This window comes from Rattus rattus, chromosome 5 (genome assembly GCF_011064425.1).
Source record: "Rattus rattus isolate New Zealand chromosome 5, Rrattus_CSIRO_v1, whole genome shotgun sequence".
Taxonomy (NCBI): domain Eukaryota; kingdom Metazoa; phylum Chordata; class Mammalia; order Rodentia; family Muridae; genus Rattus; species Rattus rattus.
This window is the reverse complement of record NC_046158.1, coordinates 125,967,396-125,983,915: the sequence shown is the minus strand read 5'-3', so window position 1 is coordinate 125,983,915 and position 16,520 is coordinate 125,967,396. Positions and strand designations below refer to the sequence as shown.

The 16,520-nt window shown below is 41.5% G+C and overlaps 1 protein-coding gene and 1 non-coding gene across 2 annotated transcripts in view; one reads left to right on the top strand and one right to left on the bottom strand.

Moving 5' to 3' along the window:
* The window catches only part of Ralgapa2 (Ral GTPase activating protein catalytic subunit alpha 2), a 270,387-nt gene that overhangs the window by 152,276 nt on the left and 101,591 nt on the right, over window positions 1-16,520 (top strand). Inside the window, exons 25-29 of the mRNA XM_032904353.1 lie at window positions 2,111-2,239; window positions 5,528-5,656; window positions 6,492-6,550; window positions 10,287-10,395; window positions 15,188-15,298. Coding sequence (XP_032760244.1) covers window positions 2,111-2,239; window positions 5,528-5,656; window positions 6,492-6,550; window positions 10,287-10,395; window positions 15,188-15,298 — 537 coding nt within the window. The remainder of the gene's footprint in view (window positions 1-2,110; window positions 2,240-5,527; window positions 5,657-6,491; window positions 6,551-10,286; window positions 10,396-15,187; window positions 15,299-16,520) is intronic.
* Window positions 8,131-8,233, bottom strand: LOC116902472. Its single transcript, XR_004388090.1, has one exon. It is a non-coding gene; the product is annotated as a U6 spliceosomal RNA (small nuclear RNA).

Sequence of the window (16,520 nt, the reverse complement as noted above, 5' to 3'; positions counted from 1 at the left end):
GTGACTTTATCTCAACTACTTTGTCTCTGCCATCTCTAGCACCAGTGACAATTGTGTAGTTTCTGAGTGTATGATTTCCCCCCTAAGTCTTTCTGCATATTCACCAATGAAGCAAGTTTATAAACTATGGTTTCAGCTTATTATTCAATTCCCAGTCCCTACAAACATATTCCAGAAAAACATCTTTAACCCAAAATTTCTAAATTCCAGTGGTGAGAATGGCTCATTTGAGTTTAGTGTGTGCTAAATGCTAAAGGCTTTAAAAACCCTTAGGCTTCATGGTTTTAGCTCCTCGTCTCACCAGATGGAATTAGCGCAAACATAACAAAGCTAACATCGCGGCTGTTTGCATTATTAATCTTCAGATGCATGGCATTCTGGTACCTTGCTAGCCAGGTTTGCACGAATCCATTCATTGCAGCATATGTCAACAGAAATGTGCTTCCATCTGCTGCTGGAAAGCTGGGTGCCTGGTATTCTGAGACAAGGCCCCAGCACAATGCATACCTCTGTGAGTAATTACAGGTGTGTACTGAGGAGCCCAGGGCATTAATCAGAGGCTTAATTATGAAAAAGGTAGATCTTTTGTTCCTGTCCTGGAGCACGGGTCTACTACACACTTTCTAACCTGCAGCATCCATCTGCTCAGCCCAGAGAATGTTTGTCTTGGCTGATAGGGACCCTAAAGTGTATCGCAGGATGTGATTAAAACAGGCTTAAATATTAACTGGGAAGAAATCTTGGTTTAGGTTTTTTTTCATCCCTTCCCTTTATCTGTCTGTCTCTATCTATCTATCTATCTATCTATCTATCTATCTATCTATCTATCTATCTATCTATCTATCTATTATCACATAGTTACCTGTCTCAACTTGTATCTATAAATCATATATATCCATTTATTTTTGTGTAAGAAAAAGTCCACTGAAATGCCAAAACTTCAAGTTTTAAGCTGGTCTACTTATCGTAACTGAGCACTAATGTGTGGTCATTTGAATCATATAAATAGTATTATTTAATGTTAAGTGTATCTACTGTAAGAAAACATGTCTGAGAAAATGTTATGTGAGCACATGGGAGTTGGGTTTGAGAGGACAAGTTGTGAAGTACGGTGACTCTTACTATGGAGGGCCTAAGGTAACTTTGGAAATTAGCACGTTGCTCTGCTTTGCTCTCAGTCCATAGTTAAGTCAGGACTTACTTGTATAGCTCCACGGAGGGCCAAGGTTCTTACATTTTGCTGTTTACTTGTATACTAACACTAACTGTTAGTTGCACGACAGCAAGCCACATAACTGAAGTATTTCAGCATGTGGTTTTTATTTGTGTGCCTGGCCAGAATCTGTGCAAAAGATGATTGTAGTTGTCATACTAATCCCATTTATACATGCACATACTCACACAGATGGCTTTAGAGGGGGGCCTGGCCGTAATGGTGTGAACACTGTCCTGTGGTGGATCTGATCCACCACAGAGGCAGGAATGAGGGACTCGGGGTTGGGAGCCAGCCAGCCCTCCACAGGATTCTACTACAGACACAGGATGAAGAGCTGTCAGGGAGATGCTCCTGATGCCGAGCTCTGGCAAATGGCTGCTGTTGGCTTTGTGTTTGTACCTCCTGTGCACGTCAGATCTGTGGCGACTCCCTGACCTTAGTGTCTTTTGCATGTTACACCATTACCTTAACACTACCCACATTCCCATCTCTCAGTGCCTGAAATGCACAAGAGTGGTCATTTCCAGCCCTTTGCCGATAAGCTTTTCTAACAGTGTGCACTAACCTCTGGGGACTGAAGCTGAAGAAGGAGCCCAGGTTTTTTGTTTTGTTTTGTTTTGTTTTTTTACTGACAGGTGCTTGCACATTTTATTTATATGTCTGTCTTGGCACTCTCGTAGCTTGTCCAAGGAGCCCGTTGTCAAGGGGAATACAGGACAGATGTTTAGCTAGCCTCAGTGTCGCAGTGTGGCTTTTGGATAAGTCGTCTGACAGTTTGGTGTCTCCATTCTCTTTACCAACAGATATGTGTGAGAACTACAGGCTCTGCTATCTTATTAGTGACAGTCATACATATATATAATTACAGTTGTGTTTCCTTATTTTCATTTTCAGGATGTCTTAAACACCATCATAAAAAACTGCTCGCCCCGCTTTTTCTCCCTGGGTTTGCCTGGCTTCTCAATGTTGGTGGGGGACTTTATCACTGCTGCTGCCAGGGTCCTCAGTACAGACATGTTGGCGGTGAGTATGACAATGTTCTGTATCCCAGCTCCTGGGAGACTTCACAATTGCTAACAAGGCTCAGATTTCTGCACTCTTAACAGGTGTTGACTCATTAGTGCGATGTGAAACTGGGCTCTCAGAGTAGATACCCTGGCAGCTGATCTGTGAAATTGTAGGATCAGATGACATACTGGTACTGGAAAGGCGTTTCATCAAAAGGCCAAAGTGTGAGAAATCATAGCCCCACTAATATGTCAGCACATTTACACAGAAGCAGGGCCTATCTTACAGACACTTATTAGTATTCTCCAGTAAATGACATTATGGTTATAAATGCAGTAAAAAGAGAATTTGAAGTGTTTGCTTGAAATAATGTGTTGTTGTTTTGTTAAATCTAGTTTTGGTTATTGTGAGTCTCATAGAAATAAATAAATTTTGTGGTCTTAGGTTTAGAGTCAAATCTCGGGTCTCTTATATGTTAAACTACCCTTGAGATATAAAGACGATGAGATATTTGATTTACCAGGGATTTAAATGAAATCAGTATGAGTAGTCAGGAATCTAAATTTTATCTGATACATGATTAATTTCTCATTTTCCATTGGAGGTGGTTAATTCTTGTAAAACTGATCATTTGTGCTCGTATTTTTATGCCCTAATACCTGCTTCTGAGGCTAACTTAGAAAGTAAAGAAAGGGGAGAGACAAGAACAAAAGGGAAGAATGAGAAAAGGAAAAAAATGAGGAGGAAAAATGTCCAATTTCTTTAAGATGCCAACTTCCTTCCCCCACTTGGCTATTTCTGAATTGGGAGAAACCATCTTTAAGGAACCTTCTTGTTAAGTGTTAAGCCTTCAAGTTAGCTTGAAGAAAATTGCAGGACATGGGCAAGAGAGTCACACTTGGTTAGAATTTTACTACTTGCTCGGAGGATTTCTGTAGAACATGCTTCAGCCTTCTATGCTACACCATACATAGTGGTGCTCCCTGTGGACATGGGTCTTTTGCAATGTGGGTTATTTAAAGTAGCCTTGCAGACATGAATTGGTCAATGGGCAATACTCAATATCTTTAATCAGAAATGCAGATTAGGACACAAGATAAAAATTTCCATTGTTAAGAGTTGCTGTCATCACAAGGGAAAGTAAGTGTTATTGAAGATACAGAGGAAAAGGAGTCCTTGGTGGGAATTGAAAATAGAGTGACCTTTTAAAATTAGTAAAACCATTAAGTGCTCTGATGATTGTAGTTAGATGTATGGCCGAAGGAGGTAGAGTCAGCATGTAGAAGAGGAAACTGCCCCTCATGCTGTCTGCAGCTTCATCCCTAGGTTAGTCAGTTAGGGTAACAACTCAGTGTGCACATGTGGATGAGCAAATGCGACACATACAATAGAATATTCTCCATCCTTAAAAACAAAGAAATCTTGTCATCTTTGACAACATGAGTGATTCCAGAAGCCGCTTTGCCTGGGAAATAAGCCAGGCATGGGCCTGCATCATCTCCGAGACATGTGAAATATTAAAAGCCAAATGAACAGAAACAGAGCAGCCTGGTGTTTGTTAAGGGCTGGGAAGTAAAGGGCGTGATGTTGATCAAAATGCAGAAAGTTTTGGTAAGGTTGTGAGACCTCCCATACTGTACGACATGATGATCATACTTAAAAGTATTGTATGATAAACTTGAAAATTATCAAGGGACTGTTCCTCCAAGAAAAAGGACAGCTATCTGAGATGATAGATGGGTTAATTAAGCTTAATTATAGCTTTCATTTTACAGAGTATGTGCTTTTTAACTATATACATATACATACACGTATATGTTATCCCCTTAAATCTGTACTTCTCAAACTTCCTCATGATGCAACCCTTTGATACAGTTGCTCATGTTGTGGTAACCTCCAACCGTAAAATTGTTGCTACTTCATAACTATAATTTTGCTACCTTTATGAATTGTACTATAAATATCTGATGTGCAGCATATCTGATGTGTGACTCCTGTGAGGGTTGCAACCCCTAAGTTGAGAAATGCTTCCTTAAGTGTATCTAATTTTACCTGTCATGCCTCCATAATGCTAAAGAAAAAAACAGCTCTCCGAAATGACATTTTAAATGGAGACGATATGAATATAACAGTTATATAAAGAAGAGGAATTCTTTGAATTACTTTTCTGTATAAATATGGGGTTTAAAGCTGTGCACCTGGTGGGCGGTGCTTGGTTGGAACACCCCTGCTCAGCGAGTTTTCAGGTTAGCATGAGTTACATCACAGTCAGCACGAGTGCTAAGTATCCCTGCTTGCTCAGGCAACCGTGCGTGGTACCGGAGCAGATCAACAAAGAAATCTGTGGGAGCTTCTGCATCGCAGCACTAGGTAACAGCCAGAGCTAGAACCAGTTCAGATGTCTAGCAGCAGCAGAGTGAAAGCCATGGTGCATATACACTGAAGATTACTGTATAGCAGCACACAGGAGGGGCCCCAGGACTAGCTGGCTCTTGGATTGAGTATGGATCTGTGAGTGAGGAGAGCAAGAACTACAGCCCACACCCTAACGTTAGGCTGTAGGGAAATGGGCAGTTCCATCAAGAGCCTCTTAGGTCTCTCCAGAAAGCATCCCAGAAACAACATGATATTAGTGCTTTTACTGCAAAGAAGCTGTGAACCCCTCAGATGCCTCTGAGGTCACATGAGACTGAGACTGGCGGTATCCACTGGGTGTGTACCAGGGAAATCATTAGCCAAAGTACTCACAATCCTGATGTTAGCCAACTTTAGCAGCTCACAGCAGTCACTCCAAACTTTCATACTGGAAAACTAAGCAAACCTTTGCATACTGACTTTATCTCTGATGCCATGGCTCCATTCCTAACTGGTATCACCTCCCCTGCCTCTCTCTGGATGACTACTTCAACTCCCCTCCTTATGAATGCCTTTGCTTTCTACTTGAAAAATAATGTCAGGTTGTTCTCATTGCCCTGATCTTTCAAGATCATGAACTCCAAAGTGATTTAAAGCCGCCATGACAGCCATTTGCCTTTCTAACTCTGAAGGAGTCTACAGAACGGCTTTTATAGCACGTGTTTACACCGAATGTAGAGATGCTTTCTGTTCCCTGGAGACTTGCATTTTCATCTCGGCAAACTTCTCTTGCCTAAACATCCACAAGGAAAATAACCAGAGAGAGTTTGGCACTTTATACCAGAAGGAAAGATGATAAAGATTCCCTGTCAAAACCCGAACAAAGTAAAGCATGCTCTTCCAGCTTCCAGTCTGTAAGAAATGTGGTGTTTCCCTCATTGTGTGCAGGCGCCGCGTTCAGAAGCTCTCACTCTCCTCGGTTCCCTTGTCTGCTTCCCAAATACCTACCGGGAGATCCCTCTGCTGCAGTCAGTACCAGAAGTGAGTGATGTTGTCACGGGAGCCGAAGACGTCAAGGTACCTAACTGAACCTTGAGTTTAGCATCTGCAGCTGGAGCCACATCACTGTCTTCCGTCCTATGCACTGACCTACTCTCCCCTGACATTGCTGTATCTTTTGAAAGCTTTGGTAGTGATTTTCGGAAATGCGTTGTATGAACTGTGAATGTATCACGTTCATAGCATATTGCAGTTAGATCTGATAGCTCTGGTCCTCTGGTGTTTTTTTTTTTTTTGTTTTTTTTATTAGATCTGTTTATCGTTCCTAGGGATCATAATTATGTAATGAATCATCATTTGTAATAATTCTATTAGCTTAGTTACGCTGCATTAGTGTAGCAAATGAATTTATAAGAAATAGTTCCAGTAAGCTAAATATTCAATCCCATTGCTGGCCTGATTAAATGCTACTAATAATCTGAAATTCCAAATTATTTCTTGGGGAATAAAAGTAAGCAATCTTTTTTTTTTTTTTTTTTTTTTTTTTTGTCCTCAGCTGGCTTTTTGAAGCAAACAAAAAGTCCCCACAGCACTCAATCAATCCATAATACCTGATTATAATCTGTAATTCAATGTACAGTGTCTAATCCAATCAAAATAAAATGGAGATTTTCCTATCTGGAAGTCTCAGATGCTTTGCTTGATTTCCACTGGATCCCTAGAAATGCTGTGCTGCAGGTTGGCTCGGTTACCCAGGGAGGCACTTGCTGAGGTGAGCCAAGTTCTCCCTGCAGGAAGGGCTGCCCGAACTCCCTGGCCTTTTGCTAGCTCCAGGGTGCCTGTGACATGGTCAGCACATGCGGGAAACCAACAATGACATCAAATTTTCATTTCCTGAATTTTGTGTTTTTAGCATTACCTCATAAATATTTTACTGAAGAATGCTACCGAGGAACCAAATGAATGTGCAAGGTAAATGATGAACAAGAGGTAAACCATGTTAGAACTTTAAGATGCACATTTGTGTATAAACAGTGAATGTTTGAAAACCTCCTTTACATTTCTCTCACATGCACTGAAATGTGTAATAAGCATTGTGTTGGAAAGTTGCTATGCTTAGCTGCTTAAAATGCCATCCTTACTAGTGAGAAGGGTAAGGTGAAGAATATTGCAGAGTACACTGTCTTCTACACAAGGAAACACAAGATTAGAAATAAAAGATGCTTTCGGTAAGGAGGAGGGATAAAGCAACAGTTCATGAAAGCTGTATGTTTCGGGCAGAGACTCTGAACTGCAGATGACTTGTGCCTCAGGAGACAGTTGGCCATGTGTGGTAACATTGGGTGCATCTGCCAAGCATCTAAGACTGCTATAGTCTGTGACTGAGATGGGCAACTTTCTAGGCCACCTGTGGTAAGAAGTCCCTCCCTCTCCTCTCAAGGTGAAGGCCAGTATTGGGAATGCAGCCCATCCCTCTCTCAAACTCAACTCCCAGCCTTGTCAGGCCACTTCCTCCTCAAGTGCCTCAAGGCAGTTGCACAGGTCTGGCCCTTAGGCTCGTGGGAAAACAGAGGCCTATAACTCTTTACTGTCTCGTGCACTCTTGTGATTTTACATTTTGTTAAGTTTTGTATTTTTTGCACTTTACATATTTTCAGTAGATGGATTAATCCAGTTTTTCTAGTCTGCCATTTTCATAAGCTATGCACATTACCAGTTTGTTAACATTGAACTAAACTTGGGTGTAAGATACACCTACCCTGATTCATAGATTCTGGTCCAGAAAGTTACATTACACCCAGCATCTCTAATTCCCCATCCCTATCATGCCCTCATCCCATTTGGATGTCAGGCCAGAGGGTCATAAAACACATAATGGGCTCTTTCTTCTCCACACTCAAAATAGCTTTTGCAGCAGTGGGATTAGTATCCCTGTGTGCTAGTAGATCTCACTAGCAAAGTGTCCAAGAATGTGTCCATTTCATCTTTGCTGTTAAATACTTGTGTATCCCCTGGTTGTGTGACTGGTCTTGTTAGATTCGTCACCGTTACTAGTTTTTTCAAACAGTACGTTTTGTCTTTGCTTACCTCTCTATATTAATTTTAATTTCCAGCTTTGAGCTCTAAAACTCTTCTACTTGTGATGTTATTCTTTTGTTACTTTAAAAATATGTATACTTGGTGTGTTTTTAACTTTTTTCCTTTAATGTTTATGAGTATTATTAAGGGTTATTGGTAAGGGCTACCTTTTGCAAAACTTTAAGTTTTGATATGAAATATTTTTCAATTCTGTTTTTTTCTACTTTTTATTATGACTCTTTCATGGGATCATGCTTTTTAATTAATTTCAAAATAAATGGTTATTACTGTCTTAATTTAAACATTTTTAGAATTTTTAAAATTTTATATAAATTAGTAATTGGCCTGAAACTACAGTTCCACATGGATATGAGCTACCACATTGGTGCTGAAAACTGAACCCTGGTCCTTTGCAAGAGCAACAAGTGCTCTTAACTGCTAACCCATCTCCACCCTCTCTTTCTTTTAATCTTAAAATTATGGGACGTTTCATGAATTTGCGCGTCATCCTCGCGCAGGGCCCATGCTAATCTTCTCTGTATCGTTCCAGTTCTAGTCTATGTGCTGCCAAAGCTTGTTTCCAGTCATCATGGTGCAGACCAAATGTACACATGACGACTGACTGTGTTTTATTTAAAGTTAATATTTATATTTGTCTTATACCCTCAGGGATGGTGAGTTTTAGCAGATATATATCCTTGAAAAGAGTGTATATAGGGGCTAGAGAGATGTCAGCCATTAAAAGCACCTGGTGTTCTTCTAGAAGACTTGGGTTTGGACCCCAGCACCCACATAGGGGTTCGCAATCCTTTGTAATTCCAGTCCTAGGTGATCCAGTGCCCTTTTCTAGCCTCCTTGTCCACTACAGGTATACATGAAAAATACCCATAAATACAAAATAAAAATGAAAAATACCATATTTAAAAAAGAGAAAGAAGGGAATGTATATATTGTTCTTTAATTATTTGGCATACTGTTCTAGGTATAACCTTACAGTGTTTCACATAACCTACATTCCTTCTCAGTTATTATTATCATCATTATTATATAAGTATATAATTATAAGATAATATTTATTATTATTATTAATTGATCATTTACTGGGGTTATGTTAAAAGCTTCCCACTTTGCATCTTAATCTGTTTTCTAGTATTTCTGTCAAAGGCTGTGTTATTAGTTGCATAGTCATTGAAATTGTCATATCTCTATAGTGATTCAAATGTATTTATGTTTGTGTGGATGGTTTGTTTTAATTTAGAGACCACTTTATCTGCTCCTGATTTCATACTATGTAATACTTCTTATCGTTTAAAAATAGCTTTTCTGCATTCTCTTTAAAATTCCTTTGCGAAAGCTGTGTATGTCTGGATTTATGATTGTATAAAGTTGTGTGATCGTCATCTCTTAACTGAAGCCTTAGCTCATTTGTATTTGCTATCCCCGTGATCCTTTGGGTGTGTTTGCCATCTTATTTAATATTTTATTTTGAATTGGAGCTCCTAAGCGTTTCTCCTGTTTATTACCTTTGTTTCCTGCCTCTTTTGCTATGCTTTTTTTTAAATTTGCTTTTAATTTTTATTTTCCATAGTCAATTTCATTGTCTTGGATTTCCATTCAGTTCTCATAAAGACTGTTTATAAAATTTTAATATGGTTTTTAGCAATCTTGAAGTTAGTCTGTCTTTACCTTCTTCTAACCACCATGTCCCCTGCAACATAATCTTTGTTCTTCCTGCCACTGCACCTTCCCTGACTCCCACATGCTCTCCCCTTCTCTGCTTAACTCAGTAGTAAAGTGACCCAGCAACAGGTTCTAGTCAGTCTACACAAGCTTGTTGATCATTTCCAAATTACTTACCTGGCCTTTGTAATGAATTTTTCTATGGCCAGGCTTAACTCTATTTGGTGCTTCAAGTTGGATGTCTTAACGTCCAAAGAAACACGACACTAACTAAATCTTCTAGTGCCACTGACGTGCTCTGCCCTATTAAGCCTCATGCCCCTCAGATTTCACCTCAAAAACTTTATCTACTCAGTTTTTCAGCCCGAGGTCTTATGGAATATGTTTTGTTTATTTTCTTATATCTATCAAATAATCTTTATAATTCCTTTCTCATTTTATTTATAGAAAGTCATTTCTTTGAAGAATAGTTTATATTAGCATGGAGTTTAGAAGAAATAACAGTGAAAATGTATTTATTTTGAAAGTTACTTTATCAAATATAGTATTTGCCTTACATTTGAAGTATGTAGTATATACTTTGTGAGGAAAACAATTACAAACCCAATTTTCAATAATCTAAAATCCATGCTTTTTATTTCTTCTCAAAATTATCTGTTATTAAAATGTAATAACAGTTTTTGAGTCAACAAAAATGGTTGACATGGATTGTGGTACTTAACAGAAAACATGCCACTTGTTTCATTAAATATTTAAATGCTAACCATCATTGGTGATTTTGTTTATCCTGAAAACTGCCTCACTGGAAGTTCTTTATCTTTTCTCTCATGGAAAATATTCTGTTCATATATCTGTGATTGCTGTTCCTTTGAATGAATAGATTTAAAGTGTCATTTAAAATATATTGAATTTCATGAGCCTTTTCCTCCCTTTGCTTCTCTTTTGAAAGATGCATCGCCATTTGCTCCCTCGGGGTCTGGATCTGTGAAGAGCTTGCACAGTGTGCCAGCCATCCTCAGGTGAAGGACGCCATCAATGTGATCGGTGTAACTTTGAAGGTATTCATGTTTCTTCATGGTGTTGTGTTTTGACATTAAGTTCTTTCCTAGGACTTTTTAAAAATTTACTTTTTTATTCAATATCAGCACTCCCTCCCCTCCCAACGACCCCCTCTCACAGCTCCTTTCCCCACTCCCGCTCCCTGACTCCTCTGACAAGGTATCACCCCCTACACAGACACCCAGCAAGCACATCAGTCACTGCAGAACTAGGCACATCCTTTCTGGCTGATGCCAGACAAGTTGACCCAGTTAGGGTAGCAGAATCCACAGGAAGGGAAATTCAGGGACAGCCCTGCTCCTAGGATTTTAACCAGTTTTAACTTTAATTAGTCTGTTTTTGCAGCTCTCTACATTATAGAGAGATGATAGTTTAAAAGTCTTGTTCTGAGTGTCATGGTTAATATTTTGCAAGGATGTTAGGGTCTGCCTCCCTAGTGTTCTTAGACCATTTATAGTCTTGAGTGTTTATGGACCAAGCTGAAGCTGATTAGGGCTCTTCTGGTGGCTGGACATCTTAGGCTATAAGAATGTGAGGTTTCAAGCTGTAACCTCTCTAGCATGATTAGGATAGGAACCTGCAGCTTCCCCTTAGGAGCCTGGGTCTTCATCTACTGCCTGAACTTAGGCATTTGGGGTGTATTCCTTCTTAGCTTTGTTATTGAAAGATGGGCTGTTTATCGAGCATTGCGTAAAAGTAGAGTATTGGTGATCTCTAAATACATTTTTAGACAGCTCTGCAGGATGAGCACCACAATCCCTATCACACAGAGGAAATCCTGTCCGGGAGAAATCAGTCCCAAGTCCAAGGCAGTTCAGGCCTGAGTGACAGGCATCACGGAAAGTAGATGTACATGGCATTCAGGATCTAATTGAGCTTCCACTTGTGCAGTTAGGCTGCCTCCTAAAGCAGAGCCTACATCCTGCCTTCTTGGTTCCTGTGCAGAAACAGTGGACATCATTAACACTGTGACTATCAAATTTGCAAAGCCAATGAGTCTGCCAGGCTCTGTATTGAAGGATTTGTCAGTTCTCAGTGGCAAAGGCAGTTTGCCATTTTACTAGAGAAGAGGGGAACTCATATGCAGGAGATATAAGAGGCTTATTTCAGCTGTGGGAGGTTTCAGCTGAATCTGAATTGAAATTATTGAAATTCCTCTTATCTAATCCTGGTGTCCCTTCTCTTATATGCCTTCTCTCTTGCAACTCTGATAGTCACAGTGGTTACAGCAGGTTCTGGACAGTTGTCACTAGACCAGTGACAGCCCTGTTTGCCCTTGGTGCATTGTGTTCTTAGACCTTCATCTTTGGAATGGGAAACTGTGGTGTGGCCCCTTCCTGACCAAACTCAATACCTCTTGTCCACTGTGTGCATCCTCTATCCTGGTCACCACATCCCACATCCCTCCTGTATAACCCCTGGGTTATGTCTTAGAAGTTGGTTGGGCACCTGATACTGAGCCCTTGATGAAGAATATAAGAATTTATCAACAGTGATACTGCCCGACTAAGTTCCCTCTGGCCTGGCCCTTGAGGTCATATTTAATACTGGGACCTATCTTAGGAGCTGAAGTGGCACTGCCACCAGTACTTAACAGATTAAGGAAAGTGGCTTGTCCAAGGTCCTTGCCGGCTCCAACCAGGATGCTTTGGCCTCATGCCTGGGGCTTTGTATACTTTGATATGCAGGGCTCTGACTTCCAAACCACGGAGAAGAAACTACTGGATGAAACTTGTTGACTTAAAGTGGATCTCAATTCATTTTTGAAATACCCCACTTTCCCAATTCTAGGATGTTTTTCAGTTGTTTCCTTTCTGAAATCTAAACATACACATTTAAGTTAGTTACCGAGGTTAATCCTTTACCTGAAAACAACTATTAATAACTTGACGTTATCTTAGAAATGTATAACTTCCTATATGGTATAGAACAGAGATAGCAATTGATAATAGCTCAGGGTCAGAGGTGATTCCACGGCTAAAAGCACTGGCTGCTCTTCCAGAGGACCCTGGTTCGGTTTCTAGTGCCCTCAGCTTACAACTGTCTGTAACTCTGGTCTCCAAGGATTGATGTCTTATTCTGGATTCCAAGGACATCCGGCATACAGATGTTACAGCTGTGCACGAAGGCAGAACCCCCATACACATCGGATAAATGAATGATTCACATATTTTAGCGAGATTGATAATAGAGGAATAGAATCTCAGGTGAACAGATTTTCTCTGTCTGTTTATGAATTCTCAAGATGCCTGCAGTTTCTCTGTAATTTTGAGGGTAAACAATAGGCACCAGAAACAGTTCTAATTCTACACGTTGTGCCCCTGTCCTCTCAGTATATTCCAGTGCTAGAATGTTCCACTGCTGTGCCTAGGTGTGATCATCCCAACCCACAGGCCAGAGTACTTGGCACAGCATGCGAGACAGACACCAGCCTGCTCCACAGCAATTCCAGTTTCTAGAAAATATGGACGGCACTCACCTGCCAGACTCCTCTGCCTTCAGCTCTCTGCCTTTGATTCACATTGTCAGTCTTTTATTGTAAGATGGGTGAGAGTGAGTGGGGGATGGTTTCTTTTATCCCTCCCATCCTTTACCTCACTCACTGCTACACTGCACACACGTACTGCTGCTCACCTGGAGGGAAACACACCTTCCCCTCCCCATGCTCAGCTGTCCATCCTACTACATCCTCACTGACTGCCCCACGTCTCCCCATTCTGCCCCAAGCCCCCTTGCTGTCTCCCACTGCTCTTATCATTTTCCCCTTGTGTTTCCAGCTTCTAAGAGCTTTACTAACAACGCCCGTTTATCTTCCCACTTCCTCAGTACTTTATCTTCCCTTGAACATGACATGTACACCCCTCTGTTAGCCCTCTCAATAGTGATAGCAGTGTAAGAACGCAGTGAAATGCTTCACAGTCTCCTGTAGTAGTCTCCACTACTGTGGAGAAAATGAAACATGGGATAAAACTGAAGAGCAGGGAGGTATGGCCTGCTTCCTGGAGATGGTGAACTTCTGTGTGAGGATCTGAACAACAGAGCAGTGCCAGGGACACTAGAGCTGGGAACTAAAGCATCCGAAGCAAAGCCAGGAACAAGTACAAAGGACAGGAACATCCAGGGTCCTGAGAGTGGGAGGATGTCAGTGACATTCAGGTCATCTGGAGTCTAGATGAGGAGGGAGGCTGTGAAGAGCCCCTGAATGCTCTTGGGACTTAAATTCAGCAGCACAGGGCCATTGGCAAGCCTTGTGTTGTGGATGATGAGGTGGGGATCGCTGTGTAGCCTTAGGTTCTGGCCAAGGCAGGAATCACAGGTTGTCCTCCTCCCATTTGTGTGTATTCAGCATGATAAAGTAGGCTTTGCACATGCCTCTGTCGTCTGCCTCACCAAAGAAGTGAAGGTCCAGGAGACTGGGGACATCGGACAGTATCTTAGTTACTTTTCTGTCCCTGTAAAGAGAAACCATGCTCAAATGCCGAAAGCAACTATTAGGATAAAGAGTTTCCTGGATCTTAGAGTTGCAGAGAGGTTAGAATTCATGACCATCATGGCAGGGAGCGCTGCAGCAGGCGGGCGGGCAGGCGGGCAGGCAGGCAGGCACTGGAGCAATAGAAGCTAAGAACTCACATCTTGAGACAGCAGCCATGAGGTAGATAGAGGGAGAGAGATCTAGCTGGGAATGTCATGAGCTTTTGAAACTTCACATCCCTTCTCCAACAAGGACACATCTACTTCTCAAACAGTTCCAACAACTGGCGACCAGGCATTTACAGATAGAATCTTATGGATGCCATTCTCAATCAACGACCACATTCCACTCTACTCCACCCTCTGCCCCCATAGGCTGTGGCCATATCATAATGCAAACCGCACTCAGTTCAACTTCAAAAGTCCCTATAATCGTTCACAGTCTCAATACAGCTTAAAAGTCCAAAGTTCAGATTCTCTTCTGAGACTCAAAAGAAATCTCTTAACTGCAACCCCTTATAAATTATAAAAGCAAATGTGGGACTTCCAACAGACAACTACATAGAATAGACATTTACCATTTCAAAAGGGAGGAATCAAGGCATAGTGAGAAAATAATGGAACACCGAAACCCAACAGGAAAAACTCTAAATCCTTTGTCTCTGTCTGATGTCAAAGATCTTAGATGGCTCTGCTTTTCCAGTTTTACAGACTGAAGCATATATAAGCCTGTGAGGACCATTCTGTTTTAAGCCACCACAGACAGCTTTAGGAAACACGTCCAGAGTCACTGAACATACCCTAGCCCCGGCTTATGTCTTTAAAGTCTGCTTTTACACATTTCTTAGTATGTTACACGCGTGTCACTGTATTTCCTCAGAGAGGAAGTCATTTGGTTAATCCCTGGTTTTCTGTTTGTGAAGTGAAGATAGCCCCTTCCTTCCAGAACTGTCAAGGACAATTTACCAATGACAGAGTGAGTTATATCTGTGCAGAAGGTTTGGCATATACTTTTAATTTCCAGTTTGTCAATAGTGTGATTTATATGAGCTGAATACAGAGTTTGAAATTTGGGCTTTAAATTCTAGGCAAATATTGACCACCTTTTTCTATGGAATATATAAATTAATGCGGCTGAGTTCAAACAGGCAACAAAATGGAATGGAGTGGTCATGTTCAAACGATGTTAGTTGGACATAGTTTTTGTCATTTGCATGTGAGATATGTATACAGGGCTGGCCAGAGCAATTGACTCTGTTCTTCTCAGACTATACATCTGCTGAGCTGCTCTGCTGACCTGGGTTTGGGTTTCTTTTGTAGTTTCCTAACAAGATCGTGGCTCAGGTAGCCTGTGATGTTCTTCAGTTGCTGGTTTCCTACTGGGAAAAGCTTCAGATGTTTGAAACTGCTCTCCCGCGAAAAATGGCAGAAGTAAGTCCTTTATGTATACTGCTGAAGCATCTGCATTTCCTTCTTACTGATGTATTTGATATCTAATTAACTGTAGATCCTCGAGTAATTGTTAGAGAAGCAACTATTAAACCGCCCTGTGAGCCCGTTTTCAGGCTGTGTTGGCTCCTCTCAGCTTCCATTCTAGGCTCTGTGCAAAGAAGCCTGCAGTGCTCCAGCCAGAGGCTGGTGCTTGGAGGGTTTGAAAGGCAGACACAACCACAACAAAGAGACCTTTTGTAGGGTGGGCTCTATTCATTGAGAATAATGTGGATGGTGCCAACAAGGAGTAGGCAGCTGGTTTAATGCCTTCCTTGCAGGGAGGGGCCTGGCTGTTGTGTAAAGCAGGAGTTGTTCCCAGACTAAAGCCCTGGGCCATGCTTGCTGCTGCGGCATGGTTACTTGGCGGTAATGAGATCAGTGCAGTACTAACGTCTGAGGGGAGGTGGCAGGAAGAACGGGAAGGATCATCTCTACCACAGTTCCTTGGAAGTCAGCTCCAGCCAAGGCGTCTTTGCTCAGAGCCGAGTAACAGCTAACTCACACACTTGTGCCTGGCTGTTTCTATAAGTACTTCTTTAGGCAAGACCTACTCTTTGTCCATCCCTTGGAGACTCTGAGGAAATCTGATTTGTCCCCATGAAGGATTGCAAGGAGAGAGAAGTGATGCAGATTCATTTCCTCCCACCTCTCGACAGACCTCACTGGTTGACATCACTTTGTTCCCTCAGAATCACATCAAGAGTCACAGGTGGTTTTGACCTTCAGTGATCCGGAGGGAAATAGACCTTCTACTCGCTGCAGAATGGGACGTTGGGTTTAGCGTCACCCTGTCATTACTCAGACAGGACACGTGTGGGAATGACCGGCATGCTGTGAGGCCTGAGCAGGAGGTGGAGCTCCACGCTGCCTTATGAGATGGCACATGGGAACCTTTTCACAATTATTTTTAAAACCTTTTTTTTTATCTCACTAGAAATATGGGGCTAATAGTTTCACTAGAAACTATGTGACTATAGAGAGAACTCTCCTTGCCTTGCAGTCTCAGTCCCCCATTAAAGAAGACCATTACATGGTTATAATTTTCAAATCTCTTATAACTGGCCCTCAGTGTTATATCACCATCCAGCAAGTAGGCACCAAGCTGTGGAGTTGCAAGGCTATCTAGGGATTCTTAGCATATGGCTTCCAAACTGTAACTATG